At 53.4% G+C, this 21,217-nt stretch overlaps 7 protein-coding genes across 7 annotated transcripts; 6 read left to right on the top strand and 1 right to left on the bottom strand.

Moving 5' to 3' along the window:
* Positions 1–382: 382 nt before the first annotated feature.
* On the top strand, positions 383–2,463 carry B0H65DRAFT_413640 (tyrosine--trna ligase precursor, mitochondrial (cyt-18); the record flags this gene model as incomplete). The annotated part of the gene is made up of 2 exons (XM_062823855.1): positions 383–627; positions 693–2,463. The coding sequence occupies 2 exons, from the start codon at positions 383–385 to the stop codon at positions 2,461–2,463; spliced, it is 2,016 nt and encodes a 671-aa protein (XP_062687260.1).
* A 662-nt stretch (positions 2,464–3,125) lies between these two features.
* B0H65DRAFT_414175 (nitrogen permease regulator 2-domain-containing protein) lies at positions 3,126–5,179 on the top strand (the record flags this gene model as incomplete). Its single annotated transcript, XM_062823895.1, has 3 exons — positions 3,126–3,168; positions 3,295–3,750; positions 3,903–5,179. 3 exons carry the CDS (start codon positions 3,126–3,128, stop codon positions 5,177–5,179), a joined length of 1,776 nt encoding a protein of 591 aa, XP_062687259.1.
* A 313-nt stretch (positions 5,180–5,492) lies between these two features.
* Positions 5,493–7,082, bottom strand: B0H65DRAFT_61622 (uncharacterized protein). The gene is made up of 2 exons (XM_062831168.1): positions 6,528–7,082; positions 5,493–6,463 (listed from the first exon to the last, which is right to left on the bottom strand). Exons 1-2 carry the CDS (start codon positions 6,960–6,962, stop codon positions 5,603–5,605), a joined length of 1,296 nt encoding a protein of 431 aa, XP_062687258.1. The 5' UTR covers positions 6,963–7,082; the 3' UTR covers positions 5,493–5,602.
* Positions 7,083–8,021: 939 nt separating this feature from the next.
* On the top strand, positions 8,022–8,758 carry B0H65DRAFT_61559 (uncharacterized protein). Its single transcript, XM_062831166.1, has 2 exons — positions 8,022–8,230; positions 8,281–8,758. Exons 1-2 carry the CDS (start codon positions 8,214–8,216, stop codon positions 8,540–8,542), a joined length of 279 nt encoding a protein of 92 aa, XP_062687257.1. The 5' UTR covers positions 8,022–8,213; the 3' UTR covers positions 8,543–8,758.
* Positions 8,759–11,849: 3,091 nt separating this feature from the next.
* B0H65DRAFT_555213 (glycosyl hydrolases family 18-domain-containing protein) lies at positions 11,850–13,403 on the top strand (the record flags this gene model as incomplete). The annotated part of the gene is made up of 5 exons (XM_062830016.1): positions 11,850–11,934; positions 11,958–12,160; positions 12,221–12,452; positions 12,606–13,177; positions 13,314–13,403. 5 exons carry the CDS (start codon positions 11,850–11,852, stop codon positions 13,401–13,403), a joined length of 1,182 nt encoding a protein of 393 aa, XP_062687256.1.
* A 19-nt stretch (positions 13,404–13,422) lies between these two features.
* Positions 13,423–14,162, top strand: B0H65DRAFT_61613 (uncharacterized protein). Its single transcript, XM_062831167.1, has one exon. It carries the CDS (start codon positions 13,547–13,549, stop codon positions 13,997–13,999), a length of 453 nt encoding a protein of 150 aa, XP_062687255.1. The 5' UTR covers positions 13,423–13,546; the 3' UTR covers positions 14,000–14,162.
* A 1,814-nt stretch (positions 14,163–15,976) lies between these two features.
* On the top strand, positions 15,977–19,197 carry B0H65DRAFT_61506 (Vps53-like protein). Its single transcript, XM_062831165.1, has 3 exons — positions 15,977–16,270; positions 16,378–18,176; positions 18,246–19,197. The coding sequence occupies exons 1-3, from the start codon at positions 16,231–16,233 to the stop codon at positions 18,954–18,956; spliced, it is 2,550 nt and encodes an 849-aa protein (XP_062687254.1). The 5' UTR covers positions 15,977–16,230; the 3' UTR covers positions 18,957–19,197.
* Positions 19,198–21,217: the final 2,020 nt, after the last annotated feature.

The following is a 21,217-nucleotide window of genomic DNA, read 5'->3' as shown; positions in this document are numbered from 1 at the left end:
CGATAGGACCCATTATTTTTTTCTATGGCGCCGTGGTGCGGCGGTACCTTAATGACTGGCCGAAGCTATCATCATCATTTGTACCCTCCAACACCGGCCGACTGACTACCTCACACTACGCGACCCCGGATCTTCAGCCGGACACACTATCATCTGGGCACCCCGACCAATCTAATACGCCTTTTGGTATCATATCCAAAGCCCTGCAACTGCCCAGCAAGAGACCCAATTAATTCCAGTCGATCGGGTTGTGAATAGAGGGCCGGAATCGGTGCTTCCGGTTGCGCTACGGATTGTGCCAAATTCTCTCTGAGACTTTACACTTATTTTCTCCCTTCGCTCTCTCAACAGCTGGACGATATACAGTCGAATATTACACAAAATGCTGCTTCAGACAAAGGCCCTAATACGCTCCGGCGGGAGTATCGCCAAGTATGCTGCTGCTAACCCATCATGCTTCGTTCTCCAACGAAGAGGACTCAGGCGCAGCTTCGGACCAAAGTACACGGCCAAGATCAACGAGGCCGAGGCAAAGTGGCAAGCGAGGGCAGGGGCGATCAAGGAGGGCAAGAAGCAAAATACCTGGGACTTCTTTGAGGAGAGGGGTTATATCAAGGATACGGCTGGGTAAGCTTAGACACTGTTCCTTCGGTGCGCACAGGAACATGACTTTAACAATCTTCTTCTACCAGCAAAAAAGAGCACATCGCCGAGCTTATGAGGACGAGACGAATCGGCGCATATGTCGGCATCGATCCCACCGCACCATCACTACACGTCGGCCATCTACTCCCCCTGATGCCGCTCTTCTGGATGTACATGGAAGGATACAAAACATTCACCCTCGTTGGCGGCTCGACGGCAAAGATTGGAGACCCGACAGGCAGGCTAAAGAGCAGAGATCAGTTGAGCAGCAGCGATGCGACAATGAACATGACCAAGATTCACTACCAACTAAAGAAGCTGTGGGAGAATGTGGACACTCAGATGCGAGCGCGTGGTTACGAGGCCGATTGGGCACGGACGCGAGGTATCGTCAATAACAATCACTGGTGGAACAAGCAGCCCATGCTCGAGATTCTGAGGAGGGTAGGTCACGCCTTGCGCATCGGCCCCATGCTATCGCGCGATACCGTCAAGAACAAGATGACCCAGGGAGACGGCGTGTCTTTCGCCGAGTTCACCTACCCCATCATGCAGGGTTGGGATTGGTTCGAATTGTTCTACCAGCAGGGAGTTCAGATGCAGATCGGAGGCTCTGATCAGTACGGCAACATCATTTCTGGTCTCGAAATCGTCAAGGCCGCCCGAGAATCCGAGCCCGACCCGGCGGAGCGCAAATATATCGTGCCCAAGACTTCCCTTGACGACTGCGTCGGCTTTACCGTTCCCCTCTTGACGGACTCGTCCGGTGCCAAGTTCGGCAAGAGCGCGGGTAACGCCATTTGGCTTGACCCCTATCAGACCTCCGTCTTCGATTTCTACGGTTACTTCGTCCGCCGGTCCGACCAAGAGGTTGAGAACCTCCTTAAGCTCTTCACCTTTATGCCCACCAGCGAGATCGCCGAGACTATGGAGGAGCACGCCAAGGACCCTAGCCAGCGTGTCGCGCAACGTACCCTTGCTCGCGAGGTTGCCACGCTGGTGCACGGTGAACAGGAGGCCAGTGCCGCTGAGGACCAGCATCGCATGATGTACACCGGCCCCCCCCAAATGACCATTCCCCAAGCTCCTCGTGCCAAGGACGCAGCCACCGGTGGTGATCAGTACCAGACGATCCCAGACAAGCCCGTCACCCTCAACAACGCGCCCCGTATCGACATGATCCTTCCTGAGTCGCTCATCATGGGCAAGTCCATCGGCCGCATCCTCTACGCCGCCGGTCTCGCCAGCAGTGCCACTGAGGGTCACAAGCTCGCGGCTTCCCAGGGCTGCTACGTCGGTGGAGCGCACAGAGCCGGCAGCGACAACGTCACCATGAGCCCGGACCTCGTCTCCTTCATGCCCGTCAAGCTGTGGTTCCCCGGCGAGACCCAGCGCTACCTGATCAACGACAACCTGCTCATTCTCCGCAAGGGCAAGCACAACGTGCGTGTGATCCAGATGGTCAGCGACGCCGAGTATGCTTTGTCGGGCCAGTCGTACCCCGGACAAGCCTTTACTGGCGCGGTCAGGAAGCTGAATGAGATCATGAAGAACCTCAAGGAGAACAAGTTGACCCCTGAACAGGCTAAGGATGCCGTGAACGAGTTGCAGAGGAGCAAGCAGGAGAAGCAGCAGGGCCAGCAGATCGTCTTTCCCGAAGAGAAGAGCAGGCAAAAGAAGGATATGGAGATCAAGCTCAAGCAGGAGATGGACGCGACGATAAAGACGATTGATAGCATGATTGGCAAGAACCCCTCGGGGCGGAGAGTCGAGGTGAAGAAGGAGAACAAGGACGGCAACGATCCGTATAAGTGGTAGAGGGTGTGTAGGAAGCTATGTGCAGAGTGGAGTGGGACAGAGAAAAGGAGTAAAGGTTGGATTGGTTGGGCAAAAGCGTTACTCCCTGTACATATCTTGTAAGATAAAAGCATGAGAATACCCCATTTTTGGACATTATAGTAAAGACCGTGGAGCTTCGCGCATAGGGCGGTCATTCAAAAGCGATGATCCTATTCTCAGAAACATTCTCCGTTGACAATGGTTTCATCTAATAAACGGACAGTGAGATTTCATCCCTTGGCCTTCCGATGCTGATGTTGAAAAGGGGCATGTTGTTGAGTGTCCGTAAATAGGGTTAGGGTTATACATGCGGCATGCACTAGCAGCCATTGACGTCTCAGCACCAGAGGCACCTTTCCCAAAACAATCACAAAAGGTGACAACTTCATTCAAAACAACCATAGCGTCGATTACCGTGCTCCCGTCGTTTTGCCTTCTAAAAAGCGTTTCATTATTATTTCGAACGATTAATCTGTCTTATTTCGGATTTGAATGGGATAATTGCGCAACTTGACAGAACCAATCCGATAGAAATGAGCGCCGGCAACGGACGAGACTTCATTCTCGTCTCAGCATAAAGACCAAAACAGCTTCTCACAACACCGAAAAGACACTGGATTCCAACAACACATTCTTGCACCATGATTCAAGCAATCTTCTATGCTCGATTCTTTCCAAAAGAAGGTGTGTGTAGCCTGCCTTTACCATGACTTATCAACATCATCTGTCCATCCCTCTGTTCATCGAGTCTGGTCATGATGGCCCAAGACGAAGTGTAGTGAATCTCAGCTAACCACTTCCTTACATTAGGAACCAAGATCGTCGCGCAAAGTCCACCAGGCTCAATCGTGCCAGTTCCGCTTCCAGAGGGCACCAATGGTCCCCTCAACAGGAAGCCATGTCTCTTCGACTTCAGCGTACTCCAGGAGTACATCATCCCGCGCAAGGCCTTCTGCAACCGCTTCATCACCGTCAACGACCCGGACGGCAAGTACGTCATCCTGGGATACCCCGTCTCCATTCCGGACCCGCGGTACGACCGAAACGAGTTCATCTTCAACTTTGGGCTCGTCATCAGCTGCGACGTGGTGGACCAGATCCCCTATGAGCGTGTCGTGAGGAGGCTGGCGGCCACCTTTGCCGAAATGGAGAAGCAGGACGGCTACCTGAGCCAGGACGCGGCTACGAGGGGCGGAGCGGTCGCGGTCCATGGATATGGCAATGGCGGTGGCCGCTGGGTGGATGGAGACGGGAATGAGATGGTGAGTATGCGGAGGCCGATAGAATCGTTGCTGGAGATTGTGAAGGAGGATCTGAATAACTATGGAGAGTGCATGATTCCCATTGGTATGTTTCCATATCGCTATCCCCCTCCATCACTCCGTTTCTCATACCATACTGACTTATCTCAATTACAGACGACGCCAACACAATCAACATGAAACTCTTCCCCCACCACGTCAACCCCCCCGAAGTCAAAGGCTGGCACGTCCCCGTCGCCAAGATGAAGTTCGCCGACGTCGTCAACCCAACCTGGGACCTAACCCTCCAGCGCGTCGTTGCCCACATCGACGGGGTCTCGGACGTGCGTCGCATCGCCCTCGCCTCCGGCGTCTCCCTCGAGCTGACCCAGCTCGCCCTCCGCCACCTGCTCTACTACGACACTATCCTGCTCCTGGACATGTTCTTTTTCGGCGCGTGCTACGCCCCTCGCCCGGGCATCCACGACTTCATCGCCAACGTAGGCGGGATGGTCGACGAATGCGCCAACTACGTGTGCGTCGGACCCATCGATCCATCCCCCGGCAGCAACAGCAACAGCACCGGCACCGGCACCGGACCTTCTTCTTCCTCCGATAACCACCACCGCCTCCGTTCCGTATCAGGAAGCACCACCTTCCACAACCACAACCCCTCCAACCTCTCCACCTCAGCCAGTACCCGCCACAGCCACCTCTCCCCCAGCGGTCTCGGTCCAGGGGGATCCGACCGCGATCCAAGCCCTTACGCCCAACACCATCTCTCCCCCGTGCACGAACGAAAACCTTCCACCTCCCCCCGCAATATCAACCCCCACACCTCTTCATCATCACCCCCTCCCACCAACAAAGTGCCACCACCAAACGGCTACCGCATATCCAACTACATGCTAATCCGCCTAATTACCACCTTCTGCGTCGGCAAGACCGTAGCCGAATGGCTGAAAGGGCACATGGACTCCGGCTTCGACGTGCTTCGCTACGTGGACGTGCGCCGCTTAGTCCAGTTCGGCGTCATCAAGGGGTGTTTGTACAGGGTGCACAAGTATGTTATCTCAAAACAGTATTTGGCCGCGCTGGCTACGGGGTTAGCTAGGCCTGTTTCGCCTTCTGCAACCAACAATACCAATGGGAGAGAAAAGGAAAGGGAAGGGGGGAGGGGAGAACGGGAGGATAATAAAGTGGCGGTTCCGGGGGGACATTATGATACTTACCGTGAACCTGGGAGTCATGGTCATGGTCATGGGGGTAAGGGAGCCAACAAAAAGATGGCGATGATGATGAAGGCTAGTGGGGATCCGTTGCAAAAGTATATGGATGGACGACATTGTTTTGATCAGATCATGACTGAGAGGAACATGACGGATGCGGAGATTATGGATAAGTTGAGGAATTTCCCGGTGCCGGCGGGGGATTTGACGGTGCTTTATCGGTAGCGATGGACTTGGGACTTAGCCTTGATATGCAACTTCACTTATAGAGAAGATAGTGTTGTTGATTCAAGCAAGAGGGGATATGTTTGATTGAGCTCGCTAAACTGTAAATATGTAAACCCTCCATACGCGGACACCCGGCAGGTGGGTTTTGTGTAGGCCTCCTTCTTTGTGCTGAACTGCCTATCTTCCTCCTCAGCAACCATTATCGCTAGATATTTACTTATAACAACATCTCTGGCACGGCCCGACAAAGACCTTACCAGCAGATGACACTGCACTCCTCCGACATCCTCCAAGCCTCTGTCTCCTCGACATGCTGTTCATTGTGAATACCGCCGTCTCCTTCAGGAACAGCAGATAACTGCCAATCTCCGTTCCACATCTCTGCACCTATCTCCGCACCAGCTACAGGCGAGATTCAAACTAAGAACCGCCCAGCAAGTGCTCGATAGCACCTTGTACGCTACCGCCGCTTCGGCGCAGAGCAGCAACGTTCCGATCAAAATCGAAGAAGCCCATGTCGTTGAGTTGGCGTAGCTGCTCAGCATACCTCTCCTCCGGCGGCCTGTTGTCAGGGGGAGCAGCGGGACTTGCACCAAAACCACCCAAACCACCGCCACCAAATGCCTGCATCATCTGCTGCAAGGCCTCAGGCGAGATAGGGGGCAGACCAAAAGGGTTCGCGGCACCGCCCTGACCAGGCTGACCAGCACCTCCGAGCGCTCCGAACAGAGATGCCAACGGGTCTGCTTGCTGCCCAGATCCCGCAGTAGCGCCGGCAGCCGGAGCAGATGCGGCATCTCCGCTCCTGGCACTCTCGGTCGAAGCTCCAGTAGGCGCAGGCGAAGCGCCCGCGGGGTTTCCAAAGAGCGCGGCAAAGGGATTACCTGCTGGGGGAGCACCCGCCGGAGGAACACCAAAGGGAAGGAACATGGCGAACGGGTTCTGCGCATCGGCATTCGCGTTGTTATTACCGGCACCGGTCGCCGCGTTCGGAGTGTTGTCCGTTACCCCGGGCGCTGGAAAGGCGTTGGCGCCTCCGCCCATCATCCTGCGCATGCGTGCCGCCATGCGAATTGCCTCCGGGTTCGTCATCATGTTGCGCATCATCGGAGAGTTGAGCAGCTCGCGAGCGCGATCAGCGGGCATGTTGGCCAACATCGGGTTGGAGGCAATCATCTGGTCAATAACGGCGGGGTTGTTGAACGCCTCGGCCATGGCCTGGGCCATCGCTGGGTTCGAAAGCATGTTCGCGATATCGTCTTCACTAGGGGGCGCGCCCATCTGTAAAACATCATTAGTAAACAGATATGTAAAGGGTCAAGAGGGAGAGGTAGGGGTGGCTTACTCCTCCGTCCGGCCCAAACAAGTCTCGGCTTGGTAGCGGCACTTGACCGGCAAAGCGAGCACCCGTGAGCCCAGCCAAGAGGTTATTCGAGGGAGTACCGGCAGCCATGTTCTGAGGTATCGCGGGCTGAGCGGGTGTCGAGGTTGAGCCACTGCTGGCTGTCGCGGCGCTGGCTGGACGCTTGACCATGTGCACTGTGTTCATGTGCTTGATCTTGTAGAAACTAAGAACCTCATCGTCCTTCATGACCTTTCCGGAGTATATTAGGCGCTGCTGCTCCGGTGAGATGTTCTCGTATTCCTCCCCCGCCAAAAGGGTCTTGAGCTGAAGGACGGTCGCGGACTCGGCGATGGTAACTGTGTGGTTCTTGTCGCCTGAGCATTTGACCTTGAAGGTAATCTGGCTATCGCCGCCAGTATTTGAAGCTTCAGCCATGATTTCTGTCGGCTTGCGATTCGGGGATTAGACTCGGTTGATGGCGGTCGTGGATGATGACGTTGGTCTCAGGGGAGCTCCGATCGCCCCTCGTTCAAGTTCAGCGCTTCGTGATTACGGTATCTGAAAACTTGCTGCAAAGACGTTCGTATGGAGAAACAATAGCTTCAAAGACTGACAAAAGGCGAGAAATGGTGATGCTAAAAGGAAGTCTTGTTGGGAAAGTGGTTCTGTTGTTGTAATGTTGGTTGTTCACAGGCGGAGGCCGATAAGCGCTGCCGCCAACAGTGGCAGGTGGCATCATGGCATCAAGAGCCCATTCACGGCAGGCAGCAGACCCCACTACAAGCAATCCCTATGTGTGATTGGTCAGCAATGGTTTGGCCACCGAGGTTCTTGCCTTTTTGAGCTTCACTTCTTCGTCCAGCACTGCCCAACCCTAACCCTAAGAAATGCATGTTACTTTAGCTTCCCCACAGGGCCGCGCTGGACTCTCTTTCTTTCAACTGCCATCTCCCCCAGCGCAGTATGATCAGAGTATCGATCACGATGTCCTACCCGAACGCCGCAATACATGATACGACGATGCCTCACGGTCGCGACTTCTGCGTGTCCCAGTGGTGAACCATCTTGTCAGTTCAGTCAGCTGCGACTCTCCTGCTCTCAACACCCATCGGCTTCTTCGAGCTTCTACCAGGTTCTTGGCATCCACATGACACCGTTCTCCTATCTTATCAGCTTGTCTGCTTGTCTAGTCGCTTTGTTGTCGCATGTATGTGGTAACAGTGTACTTTGAATTAGCTACTTTCTTTTAGCCACATGGAGGTACCTTCTAAACTGACTGACAAGGGGGGGATCATCTCTTGAAAACCTCTTCTCTGATTTTGAACAAACTTTCTTCAGTTGGCAGACACTCCATCTCTTCCCACTGCTTACATTCTTATTCCGGCTGATGAAAGAAATCCAAAGCGTCAAACATCTCACACGTACTCCCTTTGATGCGCAATCAGCTTGTTTAAAGGTTCAGTGACCCTCAGCAGACAGCCGATTTGGCAGGGATAATCCTTCGTTGAGGTCTTTCGTTGAACCTGCGGACATGATCGCATTTGCAAACAATTCACATCTTCGATTGATCACTACCGTTTCTTGTTATGGCAGCATTTTAGGACTGTCGGGTCAACCTCGGCGGACTAAGAACTGAACAAAATAAGACAGGTATGTCCATCCCAAAGTTCATGGTCCTTGTGGACCATGCCAGGATACTCCAGGTAAGTGTATCGATGACATTGAGCACCTGATCTTTCTAACACTGCTTTAGGACATACCCCCTAGGCAGTTCCTGTTCTCCTTGCTGCGGCCCAAGCAAGGATACGACATGCTTAAGCGACCATTGTCTTCCATGGCTCTTTGCGATCCTGGAATCATTACGCTATTATAAACTGTCCGTCAATGCGAGCTGTCGGCGCATCAGCAGCGAGCGCCACCACGTCCATGAGGGCTCTTCTCCGTTAGTCCTTCTGAAGTGGATCCGGCGTGGGCGTGAAGAGGAGCTCAGCGCTTCCCCAAGAGATGGCCCGTGAAGATGGTGTTACGCGTGCGACGCCGGTCATGTGGGCTGTTGAATACGGGATTCAGCGGACAGGCGCTTCTTGGTTCGATCTCGGATCTCGTGGAATGCAGTCTTCCGGTTGTGGACCTCCAGAAACCCGATCTCGGGCTTCCTTAAGGGGAAGGTCGTGATTCTGCGTTGGACCAAAATCAGGGAGCCTTATCGACGGAAAGGGCTAGGATTTTAGGGATCTATCGAACCCCCCCTGCTCGTTAGCAAGATCTCAAACTGTAGTCTTTTGCGGCGTGGATGGGTATGTTTGTCCTGTCTTCAGCCGAAGTGCTATCAGGCTCGCAGCGAAGGCCATTTTGAGCGGGATGCATAGCCAAATGGGCTGGAGGGAAAAGTTGGGACGGCTTCTCACTTACAGGTCTGCAATGGTACGTTCCTACCCGTTGCATTAATGCGGAACCCGCGTGGAGAAGATGCTCCTTCGTGTACGGCACGTCTTGCTTGTATGACCAGACGTTGTCGACAACAAGGACAAAAAAGAGCGCTGCTTGAATTCCAAGCGAAGCAACGTGGAAGGTTCCGCCCGCTGCATGTCTTTCAGCTGCAGATGGTCTTTTTCCATGCCGGCAAGCCACATGAGAAATTGGACACAACAGGAGTTATCATATGGACGCACGAGGCACTCTTCCAGGACTCCTGCTCTTGAAGTTCTGTGAGATCCACTCACGGTTTCGGGCAGGGCGCATCGGAGAAATACCGACCAGCTAGAGAAGAGCTTGCCATGGCACGACTGGCGGTTGTGCAACTGGAGGTGCAGCATCAAGTACCAAGACGTCGCGTGCAACTTTTTTCTCCGTATGTTGCTGCACTGACTGAAGGAAGACATGACAGCTCCTCACGGTCGAGGCTAGACAGCCGGACATCAAGCCACTTTGGGTGGTTCCTGGACACCGGCGGGTGTGCTTAAAATTGTTGAGTTGGCTGCATGATGCGTCCTCTAGTGACCCAAGAAGTGGCCAGGCACGAACGGGATGGAATCCAGCGATGCTGTCAGTATCCAATACTTGTGTTGAATTGGACATCAACAGCAGCCTGGTGTAAGTGACTCGGGTTTTTGGAGCGGCGTGGAACACGTCACAACATGGCGAGGATACGATGTCGTGGGGGGCGCAAAAAGAAAGAAATCGGAGGTTAAGGCGTTGAGACCGGAGTGTCGGACACGTAGTGAGGCTTTGTGTTTGTTGTGTCGAGGTAGCCCGGTTGAGGTTGAGGTTGAGGTTGAGGTTCATGATGTCCTGCCCCCTGACGTGGTAGAAATTCAGGAACAGAAGCCCAATTGGAGCTGGCCAGCCGGAGTGGCAGGGTAGGTTAGGTACGCTATCAGCTGTACCCTAACAAAATCCTCAGTGACGACAGGGGCTTTTACTGCCCAGTGATGACTAATTTGGAAGGGTCTCTCAGGAACTGCCATGTGGAAGACACGGCTTGGGCTGTGTGTTTTAGGACGTTACATCATTCCAAATCGGGCTTCCTCGTCATCTTTCAACGGGCAGCAAAACGTTAAAAATTTCTGGAAACAGCATCGCAATCGAATTCGGGCAGATACCCTACATCAGCTCAGCCTCCTCTGTTGGGTGTCTCACCTCAAAATAATCCGTTGTCGAGACATTGCACAACGGCCAGGAACGTGGTAACGAGACAGGGCAGAGAGGTACCAGTGGCAGTAAGCAACAATGTGGAAAATAAGGGTAGGCGCATTTGACAAACTCACCCCCCTGACCCTGTTCGTGACCTTTGTGTTGTTCACTCCTTCCACTGCTAGGAATTGAACGGATGCCGTCGCAGTCACGGCCTCGCTCCTGCCCTTTCAAGGCCATAGCCAAGCCACTCACCTTGACAGCACAGCTTGCGGTTTCCAATTTCAGTTCTCCATCTTGGGGCGGCGGGGGAGACTGGCCTGAGTTTCCAACTTCCCCGCCCCGATGAAGTCTCTTCACTTCAACCTCATCCACAGGTCTCACTCAACGGCTTCCACTTCGCTTCATTCAAATCAGATCCATCTTCCAACTTCCCCACGATGGCCGTGGAGCACAATCTTCCCAACCGCATAATCCCAGCTAATAGATCGACAATCGACAGCCAGGTTTGAGAATAGTCGCAGGACGATGCCGTAAAACTTCCGAAAGCGAAAACCCCTTCTACGAGGCGACCAGTCACTAGCGCCCTCGGTTGTCGACCGGCCACCTCGTTTCTTCGGAATCTTTGTCCATCCACACCTCACGCACACCATGTGCGAGCCAGCCGGGTGCCCCAGCTCATGGACCCTTGAGTTTCCGAGATAATGGGCGGTCCACCATCTCTGGGTCTCGGGAGAGCCCCTCAGGTCTCTCCAGAAACCTCGCTTTTTTCCTGCTGGCGAGTGCTACATCTGGGGGTGGATAGACCGGTACCAACCTGTGGTGGGTTCCCCGGAGAATAGGCCGAAGTTTGTCATTTGCGAGGATGACCATGGCACTGAGGGTAAATACCATATGCCCCTGTTAAGCACAATCGAAGTTGGAAATTTGTTGGGCGGAAATCACCACCAGAGAGCTTAAGTCTTCAACCTGCGGAAAAGTAGACTCGTGTAGAGCCCTCCAGACCTGACTCCAGGTCCTCCAAACTGAGGCCCAATAGCCGAGTCAAGGCAGATTATCCCAATGCCACAGGTCGAGGATTTATTGACAGTAAAAATGGCATAAAATTGGACGGGGAAAGTCAGCCCTAGGAAATCTTCGCTACAACCCAACCACCACAAAAGATTCCGATCACCGACTCCTACATCTCATTGGAATCTCCCGTGTTAACCGCCCGGATTCTCGTTACATTTCTCCCACTCTTTTTGACGTGCTTCACTGGTCTTGTGAATACGCAGCGGTGCATCTCTGGCCTGCCCATAGAGGTACCGCTTATCCTTTCCTTTCCTCAATACACCCTCTCCCTCGTTGACACACCCTCGCAGACAACGTCATGTCATGCAGCAACTAGGGTTTGCGAATTCCGATCTTTGAGCCAATTCGGGTATCCGCGTTGCTCCACTGCCATGGGCAAGTTGCCTGGTTTGCTCACCGTCCCAAGAACCCCAAGGTCTGGGAACCAGTTGTCCCATCAAAAGAAGGGTAGCCATATAGACGCACGTCAAGGCAATCTGCCACTCTTCTTTCGTCCTTGCTGCCCGACCAGCAGCACCTCAAACACATCGGTCCAACAAAAATGAGCTGGCACAAGCCTCATTCATCAAGTCTCCGGTACTTCTTCCTTAGTTCCCCTATCCATAAATGAGCTCCATGATCGTGTCCGCTTCTCCATGTTTTGAGGGTTCTCCATCAGTCTCCACCATCATCTCCTGCTCCAGCCCTAAATCGCCACCTGGTCTCCATCATCATCACGCTTAGAAGAGTCCACCTTGGCCATGAGCTTCCCCTCCGTTTCTCGCAAGTCGCGCATCACAAGCGCGGCCAACGTTCTCTACAACAATGCCGTATACTGGCCGAATCACAGCGTGTACCGGGGTGACACTCCTGCTTCACTCAACTACGGATGCATTAACCGTGTTTACTATGCCTTTGCCAACATCATGCCAGATGGAGGGGTGTTTGTAAGTTTGTTCCGACGCCATCTTCCATTGTTAAGCACTTCAGCTGACTTGTTCCGGTAGCTCAGCGATGAGTGGGCAGATGCCACAGCGTCTTGTGACGGTGTCCAGGGGGCTCTCGGGTCCTTGATGCATCTCAAGCAGAAATATCCCCATCTGCAAGTGGTCTTATCCATTGGGGGCGGCGCTTCCAGTGAGACATTCACACTGGTGGCTTCTAGCGCCATCCTCCGTGACAACTTTGCACAGTCCGCTCGCGGCCTGGTGGAAGCATCCGGCTTGGATGGGATAGACAGTATGGCTCCTTCTCCTTCTCCTCATCTCTCCGCGCCCAGCACCGTAGCCAATGACCACGTACGCGTGAGGAGGCCCAATCAGTCTTGCCTCGCCACACAAGTACAAATCCCCAATGATCTTGTTGAGATGAGTGTTTGACTGACAGCACCAGTTGTATGGGACTATCCCTGCTCCCCGCAACAGGGAAGCGACTTCGTATCTTTACTGGCCGCGATTCGCATCCACCTTCCCGAGGACCGTTACCTGCTCACCGCTGCTCTCCCTGGGGCCAAGCCCATCTTGCAGAATATCAATCTGCGGCAGGCAGCTGAATACTTGGACTCCATTAACCTGATGGCGTATGATTACTTCGGTCCTTGGTCACACAGGAGCGGGCATCACTGCCAGCTTTACGCAATGAACAAGGATGAAGCATCAGGGGCGTCGAGTGTGCAATATCTGATGGCTTCTGGTGTTCCGGGCAAGAAAATCTTGTTTGGGATCCCCCTCTTTGGCCGCAGTTTTCTCCACGCGAGCGGCTCAGGCCACAAGTTCCAGGGTGCCGGGGGCGGCGACGATGGATCCTTCGAGTATTGTCAGCTACCACGACGAGGAACGAAGGAACAAGTTGACAAGCGGGCCGTTGCCGCCCAGTGTGTGGGCGGAGACGGTGGGTTCGTCACTTACGATAATCCGGATACAGTGAAGGCCAAGGCCACGTTTTGCAAGCAAAAGGGACTCGGTGTAAGTTGCTCCCACATTTCCCGATGTTTTATTGGCCACTGCTTCCACAGAGTACCATACTTTTCCCTCCGAGACACTCAGCTTGACGGGCCGTTCTCTGATCGAAAAGCAAATCGCTGATGCTATTCTCATCCAGGGTCTCTTTTACTCGAGCGCACCATCGGATGTTAAAGACAGTAAACGGAGCTTAATCACGGCGGGTTTCCGAACACTGCATAGCTCTTGAGTGTCATGACAGCAACGTGAGCTGAAACACAAACAGCCACTGTAGTCTAGAGCGCCCTGCCCGCTAACGTGGTCGTCCCGAGGCCGTTCAGCGAAGTGTGGCTGACATCTGTCATTGGACGCCGTTTCGGTTGGCGTCTCTGCATGCATGTCTCTACCACGAATGACACCTTGGTACCTTTTTGGGCATCGGACTCGTGGCGCTCGATTCTTTGCGTAACACTAAGTTCGCCCCTTGATGAATGGAGCGTTGGAGATCATCGGCTCAAAAGGACAACCCTTGTAACGGGTACACAGCTTTTCTTTCTTTTGTCTTTCAGAGATACCATGTTCGCGTTCAGTTTTCTCTTGTTCTCTCCCTTCGTCCTTTTTCTTTGGTATGGCTTCTTTTCTTCAGGCGCCCTTTTTATTTCTCTCATCTGCTTTCTGGTATGTTTTTCACACAGTTTGGAAGTTTCGGGTTTAGGAGTTCAGTTTCAACCATTCACATTGCAGCGCCCACGAGCGACCAGTGGTTGCTCCGTTGTAAAAGGATATACCAAAACAAAAGGGGTGAGCGACAGGGCAAAGTTGTACAGTATTTTTTATGATGGATAGACTGCTGGACAGGAAGCAATTCTCAAGAAACATTTTCCTCACCACAACGCTACCTATGTCGCCAGATGTTGATGATACATATGCGTAAGACCTGTCATGTTGCCCAACGTTCCCTCATCTAACAGCGGGTGGTGGTGGGATCTACGGGCAAGTTTTAAACGCATATTGGGTGTCTTGGTCCCTACATGTCTCGATACTCTCTGCCTCCAATCAAAGACGGGATTGATTCTATTATCCGATCTATCCCACCTCCCACACATGGCCGTTGGTTTTCAACAAGAAACCATTCACTCTTATTCCTTGAAACCATAGTTGGATAGAACAACAGATATCCACATGTCCGTTGTGCAAGACTTTTACTTGCTTAACCGGAATGCCGAGGAACATCCAGAAGTCCAAAACAAGTTCAACATCGCTGCCCAAGGACTCTTATGTAAATGCCAAAGGGACACTCACATTTCGAATTCACGTGCTTGTTATGGTGACTACTACGCCCATGTAAGTGTACTCACCCCATTGGCTGTTAAACAGAAACTCAGTGGTGGCACACAAAAGACGGGCCAGACACTACACATCAAGCTGAGCAGCCAACCCAGGGGTGCATGAACCCAATCGTTAATGGTCAAAAATACCGAAGAATATCAGAGCAACATAAATAACGGATAAATGCAAAATACCATGCAAGCTGAGATGGGATATGTCATGTGTATGCCGGGTTGCGAGAATGGAGGTGGTTACTCGGAGATAAAAAGATGGAAGAAAAAGTAAGGTGAAGCTATTCAAACCCACCAGCCCAGCTGAGAACGAAACATGGCCTGGATAAACTGAAAAGAAATAAAGATAAGGAGAACTCGCCGAGCTCACGAAGGAAGATGGTACAACATGAACCATATGTCAAATCACCCACCTTTCCATACTGTTCGATCTTAGCAAAAACACCAAGAAACTTGGCGTTTGCGGCTCTGACAACTGATGTAACTAGGAAGAAAAAAAAAACACCCTTAAAAAAGAGGAACGCAAGTGTTTGGCAATGCACACCTCGAACGATTTCCACCTGGATCTGCTTTGCTGGCACGAACGCCGGCCAAGTTGTTCCGCACAAACCCTATCTTCGATCTCACACGCTTGCTGCCCATTTGCTACCGTACTGTTGGGAACCCAAAGAACCAACGGTCGACAGGAGAGAGTTGGTAAGTTGGGTTGAAACGCAGGAGGACACTCCAAGTGGACCTTTCAGTGTTCTTTACATAGTTCGATCGATGGTTGTATCAGAACGTTGCAGAGGTCGCAGATGACGATGATGAAACAAGGAAGGGACAGGAGGAAAGAAAGACGACCGCGCCAACGAACGTCGTCGTCGTCGTCGTCGTCCATGGTGATGATGAACCTTATCCTACGTATTACTAGAGATCTGTTGGGTGAACGAGGCCAGATGTGAGATGACCCGTTGCGCCTGAATGATACCTTGTTGACTCTAGCCTGCGTTGACCATCTATGCATCCATCCATCGTCTGAAACAAGATTGATCGACCGAACTGTATGTCAGTCAGGAGTTATGGGACGAGTCATCGAAGAGGTACACTGGCGAATCTGGCGCATCAGCATTCAGCAGAACTGCGTGCCTCTGTCCACTAGTTCACGCCGGTGATGACGGAAACTTCGTGGTGCGTGGGAGGACCGGAGCTGAAAAGAGGATGACGGTACCCGAGAGTGGAGCCGTGCAAGGTGCTCCCGGCGGGGCCCGAGCGGGGAGAGCGGAAATGCCGCCGTAAAAGTGGACGGGGCCGGCGGGGCCCAACGGGCACCCGGACCTCGCCCGAAAACGCCCCGAAAAGCGGGAAGCCGGGAAGGGGTCCATCTTGGATTACCCCACTCGTGGAAAGGGAGCACAGGCCACCCCAGCAGGTACCTTGCAGGCCTCTCTCCTTGCTGCTGACAGCATCGCAATCAGCGATAAGATCAATTGATCCATAACATCCCATCCCCATGTGGACACTTCAATAACACCAGCAACCGGGGAAAGCTACGGTGTAACAGCGGCCGAGAATCCTGGATCCTGTTGCTTCCTGGAAGTGGAAGCCTCCTTTTTTCCTTCGAGAATAGTCGAGATCCCACATTCTTTTCGTCTCTCCGGTGGAAGCTAATGAATGATTGGGTTTCCCCGAGGACACCGTTTCCCACACACAAGCTGACACTACTACCCCTCGTTCCCTACCTCCAAAGCTGCCATCATGAACATCGTTTTGGCGGAGCAGTTGTCGCTTGATTCGGGTACGTGATTTATAATCCATCTACAGGTCTCAGCTATTACGGTGCCCGCAGGGTCCTGGTACTACTGGCACGTCATCATACTAAAACATTGTCGCCGCCGATCACAGTTGAATACGACCCGATCGCGCACCTCAACCTCCTCTTCTCCCACCCGTCCACCGTCTCCTCCGTCGGCCGCGTATCGTCCACCCTCCAGCGACACAAGGATGAGCTCACCAAGTCGATCGACTCGCTCGAGACCGCCCAGGCCTACGGGCCCGACTCGTCGCTCGAGCGCATGCAGTCCGCCCAGGCCGAGCTGGCCTCCCTATTCCAGCGCATCGAGAGCGTCCGCAACCGCGCCCTGCAGACCGAGCGAGACATCACCACCATGACCGCCGACATCAAGCGACTCGACGGCACAAAGCGCAACCTCACCCACAGCATGACCGCCCTCAAGCGCCTGCAGATGCTCACAACCGCCTACGACCAGCTCCGAGGCTTGGCCAAGACCCGCCAGTACCGCGAGTGCGCCGGCCTCCTGCAAGCCGTGCTCCAGCTGATGCGCCACTTTAACAGCTACCGAAGCATCGAGCAGATCGCCGTCCTGAGCCGAAACGTCAGCGAGCTACAACGGGAACTCTTGGAACAGGTGTGCGAGGACTTTGAGCTGGCGTTCGCCAAGGGCGAGGTGGCCGCCCGGCGCGGCACGCTGGCGGAAGCTTGTCTGGTCATGGACGCGCTAGGGGAGCAGGCAAAGGCGCGGTTGATGACGTGGTATGTCAACACCGAGTTGCGCGAGTACCGGTCCGTCTTCCGGGGCAACGACGAGGCGGGCAACTTGGACAACATTGGGCGGCGCTATGCCTGGTTCCGACGGATGTTGCAAACCCACGAGAGCGAGCATGCTGCCATCTTCCCAGCCCACTGGCGCGTCAACGAGACGTTGTCGATGGCGTTTTGCGATGGCACCAGGGAGGATTTCAAGGGGATACTGGAGAAAAGCATGCGGAGGACGGATGGAGGCACCAACAAGATCGATGTGAATCTGCTGTTGAGTTGCTTGCAAGAGACGATGGACTTTGAGCAGAGCCTGGAGCGCCGGTTTTCGAGCGAAGTCCGGGCTAGCATTGATACGTTGAGCTCGGCGGATGATCGGGTATCAAACTTCAATGGCTCTATCTCGGTCGCATTCGAACCGTATCTGAGTCTATGGGTAGAGTCGCAGGACAAGACTCTGGCTGGGATGATACCAAAGTACAAGTCGCAACCGTTGATACCGCCAGACGAGGAGTTCTCGCCACAGGCGGTCATCCCCTCGGCCATCGAACTCTTCCACTTTTACAAGCTCACGCTTTCACAGTGCGCCAAGCTGTCTACTGGCGAGCGGCTGCTGGATCTGGCAAAAACACTGGCCAAGTACTTGGACGAATACGCCCAGCAAGTTCTCTTCACCATCCTCCAGCGGGGAGGATCACAGGGGCCTCCGGTGCAGGACATCATATTGGTCCTCAACACTGCGGACTTTTGGCACACCAATGCCAACCAGCTTGAAGACAACATCAAGAAGAGGATCGACCCCGAGATGGCATCCAAGGTTGATCTTTCGACCCAAGCAGATGCCTTTATGGGCGTTGCCAGTGCGGCCGTGCACGCCTTGGTGCACAAGGTTGAGGTGGACTGCGAACCGGCATGGCGAGAGATGAAGAACACGAACTGGAGCAGGATGGAAAGTGTCAGTGATCACAGCTCGTACGTGAGCGAGCTGCTGAAGAATGTCAATGGCAAGACGGCGGAGATCCTCCCATTGGTGGTCAAGCCGCAATATGCTCGCGCGTTCTGTGACCATCTGGTGGAGAACATAGCCAACTCGTATATCAGCAACGTGGTGCAGTGCCGCCCTGTTTGCGAAGTTGGCGCTGAGCAGGTGAGTCTTTCTCCCCTCTTCTTCTTCCTCCTCCTTCAACAAATCACCTTGCTAACAAAATTCAACCAGATGCTCCTAGACAAATACACCCTAACCAAAGCCTTCCAAAACCTCCTCTCCTTCCACAACACCAACCACCCACCCCCCGGCACCCCTTCAGACCCCAACGCTCCACCGCCCCCTCCCCCTCCAGCAAGCTACATCAAGCGCGTCAACCAATCCATGACCAAGATCGACCCGCTTCTCAAAACCCTCCAAGTCCGCCCCTCCCCTCCCGAAGGCCTCGTACAAGCCTACCTCAACATCATCGGCGACCGCTCCGATGCCAACTTCAAGCGCATCCTCGAGCTCAAGGGCGTGCCTAAGAAGGACCACTCGCACCTGCTCGAGCTCTTTTCCATTCACCGCGACGGGGCCGGCGTAGGTCGGACTTTAGTCCAAAATTCCCCGCTTCTAACACCGCTGTTTGCTTCCATGGGAAGCGGCGGCATCGGCGGCATCGGCGGCGTCGGTGGGATAGGGATAGTTGGCTCAGCAGGACATCATGCCTCACAAGGGAGTGGTAGTGTGACGAGCAGATTTGATGCGGCGACGAGTTTGGGTGAGAAGTTGTTAAGTGCGGCGAGGGATATGAGTGCGACGGAGGGGACGACAAGTGCAGGAACAGCAACAGCGGCAACGGAAAAAGCGACGATTAATGAGAATTTGAAGAATATTGGGAATTTCTTTAGGAGGGATATTGGAGCGCTGGGAGCGAGGTTTGGGAAGAGGGATGATTAGAGTAGAGGGGGATGTCATGATGAGATCTGGACCGGGATAGAGATGGGGATGAGGAAGAGAGAGATCTTTTGGTTATGTGATCATACGTATGGTTTAGGTACAATATGTCTACAAACTAACAGAGCAAGCGATTCTTGGCTATTTAACATGACACTATCGCTATAGTCTAGAACTGCTAGTCTAGCGGTTTACGTTTAGTCTCCGAGATTTATATCCGTACATAGGTGAAACACGGCGCTGAGATCCCGTAATGACAAACGCCTCTTTCTCACTGTTATCTTATCAGATGGATCGATCGATGTTGTCTTGTCTCATCTTACCTCGGTACCTACCCGTGTCTACATGATCCAAACGAGCCTGGACCCGAGGAGACGCCCAGAACTTTTCGCTTCCCGTCAAGTCGTCAGAAATGGCACCATGCCATCTGCATAAAACAAGAGTCCCTGGACTCCGGAGAAGTTGGTAGCGAGCGAGGTAGCATTCAAACAAAAGTTGTCTTACGATGGTACGGTTCCGTCGGCCGTCGGATGTTGTGAACTAAGCACTGTATAGATGGGTAGGCTCGGTACTTAGGTAATACTAGACATGGCTGGCTGAAGATGTGAAGGATAATGGTGTGTGTCTGTAAGTGTAAGTGATAGAAGTGATGGAACCTGTCGCTTACATAAATCATATACCTTAGCCGACCCGTTGTGACCGTTGGCTGTTGAGTGACCGTTGAACCGTTGTTGCCGCATTCCCGTCCGCCCGCAATAAGGAAGGTGTACATATGTATGTATGTACCGTACCTTACCGTCGACACATAGAGGTACCTACCTAACGGCCGCGGCTCGTGTCGGTTGGTTGATGCAGTTGTACACACGGACACACATAAGACATTCATTGAAGATGGAATGAAGAAGGGTCCGGTCCCGGCGGCCGGGGCAGGAATGACATTCCAAAACCGTGTAAGCATGACGAATCTTTATCTTGGCGCTTTTTCTAGAAGGGAAAGAAACTCGGCTGATGAATGGATCATGGGCTCGCATCGGGGTCTGGGAGATGGTTTCGGTGTGGTGGTTGACTGTTGAGGCAGGGGTTTCCATGGGGTCCTGAGGGGTAGAGTCCACTTCCCTTTTCTCACTTGTGCGAAGCTTTGCCAAGACCTGGGCTGCTCACCCATGGCGCCAGGTCCCCTTTGCTCGGTCTCGGTCGCTGGCCTGACCTGAGACGGGCTGGCCACAGACCACCCTGGTCCGGGGAGCCAATCAGAGGGCGGCAATGGGCTTTGTCGCGGCCAGATCAGATCATTTACTGCATAAAACAGACCACCAGAATTATGATCAAGCATCGCACAGTTCGATGTCGCTCATGCCCTCCTTGCCGTGGGTTTTCCCATGCCAGTCCCTGGTAATGGTAGATTCACCGGGGAGAGAGCAATTGTAAGCAGTGGAAGCTACTATGTACTGCCGGAATACCATTCTTCCCCTTCCCCAAAAAGATACAACGACTTTTGTTTCCCTTCCTTTCATCGCCGATTCTTCAGCTCCAGTCCACAGGCTTTAGCTGCTAGTATTGTAACTTGTAGCTAGACTTGTCGGAGTATCTCACCTGGACTGCGTCGACAACTCCGAGTTCTCGTCCTCTGTATACCTACCTTACCGACTCGCCAGTTACCTCTTAAGGCTGCTTACACCTTTTTCTGAAATCACTGTGTGGTATTCATCAATCCTCACTGCAGATCTTCTCTTGTCACACACACAGCCTGGCCATCAGCATACCGCATCGAAGCACATCAACTCTTGGCTCTGCCCATTGCAAAGTACCGGACGCCGCTCGGCTTCACACCCATACCCGCCAGCTGACCCCAAGACCGAGACGACGAACTTCGATCCCAAAACATTAGCCTGGTCTTGTCTACTTCGACTTTACAAGAAGCTTAACCATAACCGAACACATTCCCCCCGTCACCAGTACCGACAGAGTTAGCTGTTCACCTGCTGCAGCGCACCACCACCACCCCGCCCTATTACTACGCCTTGCGCCAGCATCCAGCTATCATCGGAGCCCCGGTACCGCGGCTCGATATCGTTCAGGAGTCGACCCAAATTCATCCCGCATCGTTCGAGATTCTAGACGAGGGCCCCTCCCTTTGGCGAATCACACGGCGCCCCCTTGTCACTGGCGCATGGTGACAGCCCTATTCCATCTCGAAGCGAACGCGTGAAAGAGGCTCAGCATCGTTGTTGCGCCCATCCTTTCCAACAAACCAAAAGCTTATC

This window comes from Neurospora tetraspora (genome assembly GCF_033439725.1).
Source record: "Neurospora tetraspora strain CBS 560.94 chromosome Unknown B0H65scaffold_1, whole genome shotgun sequence".
Classification (NCBI taxonomy): Eukaryota; Fungi; Ascomycota; class Sordariomycetes; order Sordariales; family Sordariaceae; genus Neurospora; species Neurospora tetraspora.
This window is presented reverse-complemented; position numbering and strand designations above follow the sequence as displayed.

Bases quoted from the DNA above. Each gene is read 5' to 3' on its own strand.
- B0H65DRAFT_61506 (XM_062831165.1), top strand. From the start codon at position 16,231: ATGAACATCGTTTTGGCGGAGCAGTTGTCGCTTGATTCGG. The intron at 16,271-16,377 runs GTACGTGATTTA...CGCCGATCACAG, and splicing joins GCAGTTGTCGCTTGATTCGG to TTGAATACGACCCGATCGCG. The intron at 18,177-18,245 runs GTGAGTCTTTCT...AAATTCAACCAG, and splicing joins GCGAAGTTGGCGCTGAGCAG to ATGCTCCTAGACAAATACAC.
- B0H65DRAFT_61622 (XM_062831168.1), bottom strand. From the start codon at position 6,962: ATGGCTGAAGCTTCAAATACTGGCGGCGATAGCCAGATTACCTTCAAG. The intron at 6,464-6,527 runs GTAAGCCACCCC...GATGTTTTACAG, and splicing joins TGTTTGGGCCGGACGGAGGA to ATGGGCGCGCCCCCTAGTGA.
- B0H65DRAFT_61613 (XM_062831167.1), top strand. From the start codon at position 13,547: ATGCATGTCTCTACCACGAATGACACCTTGGTACCTTTTTGGGCATCG.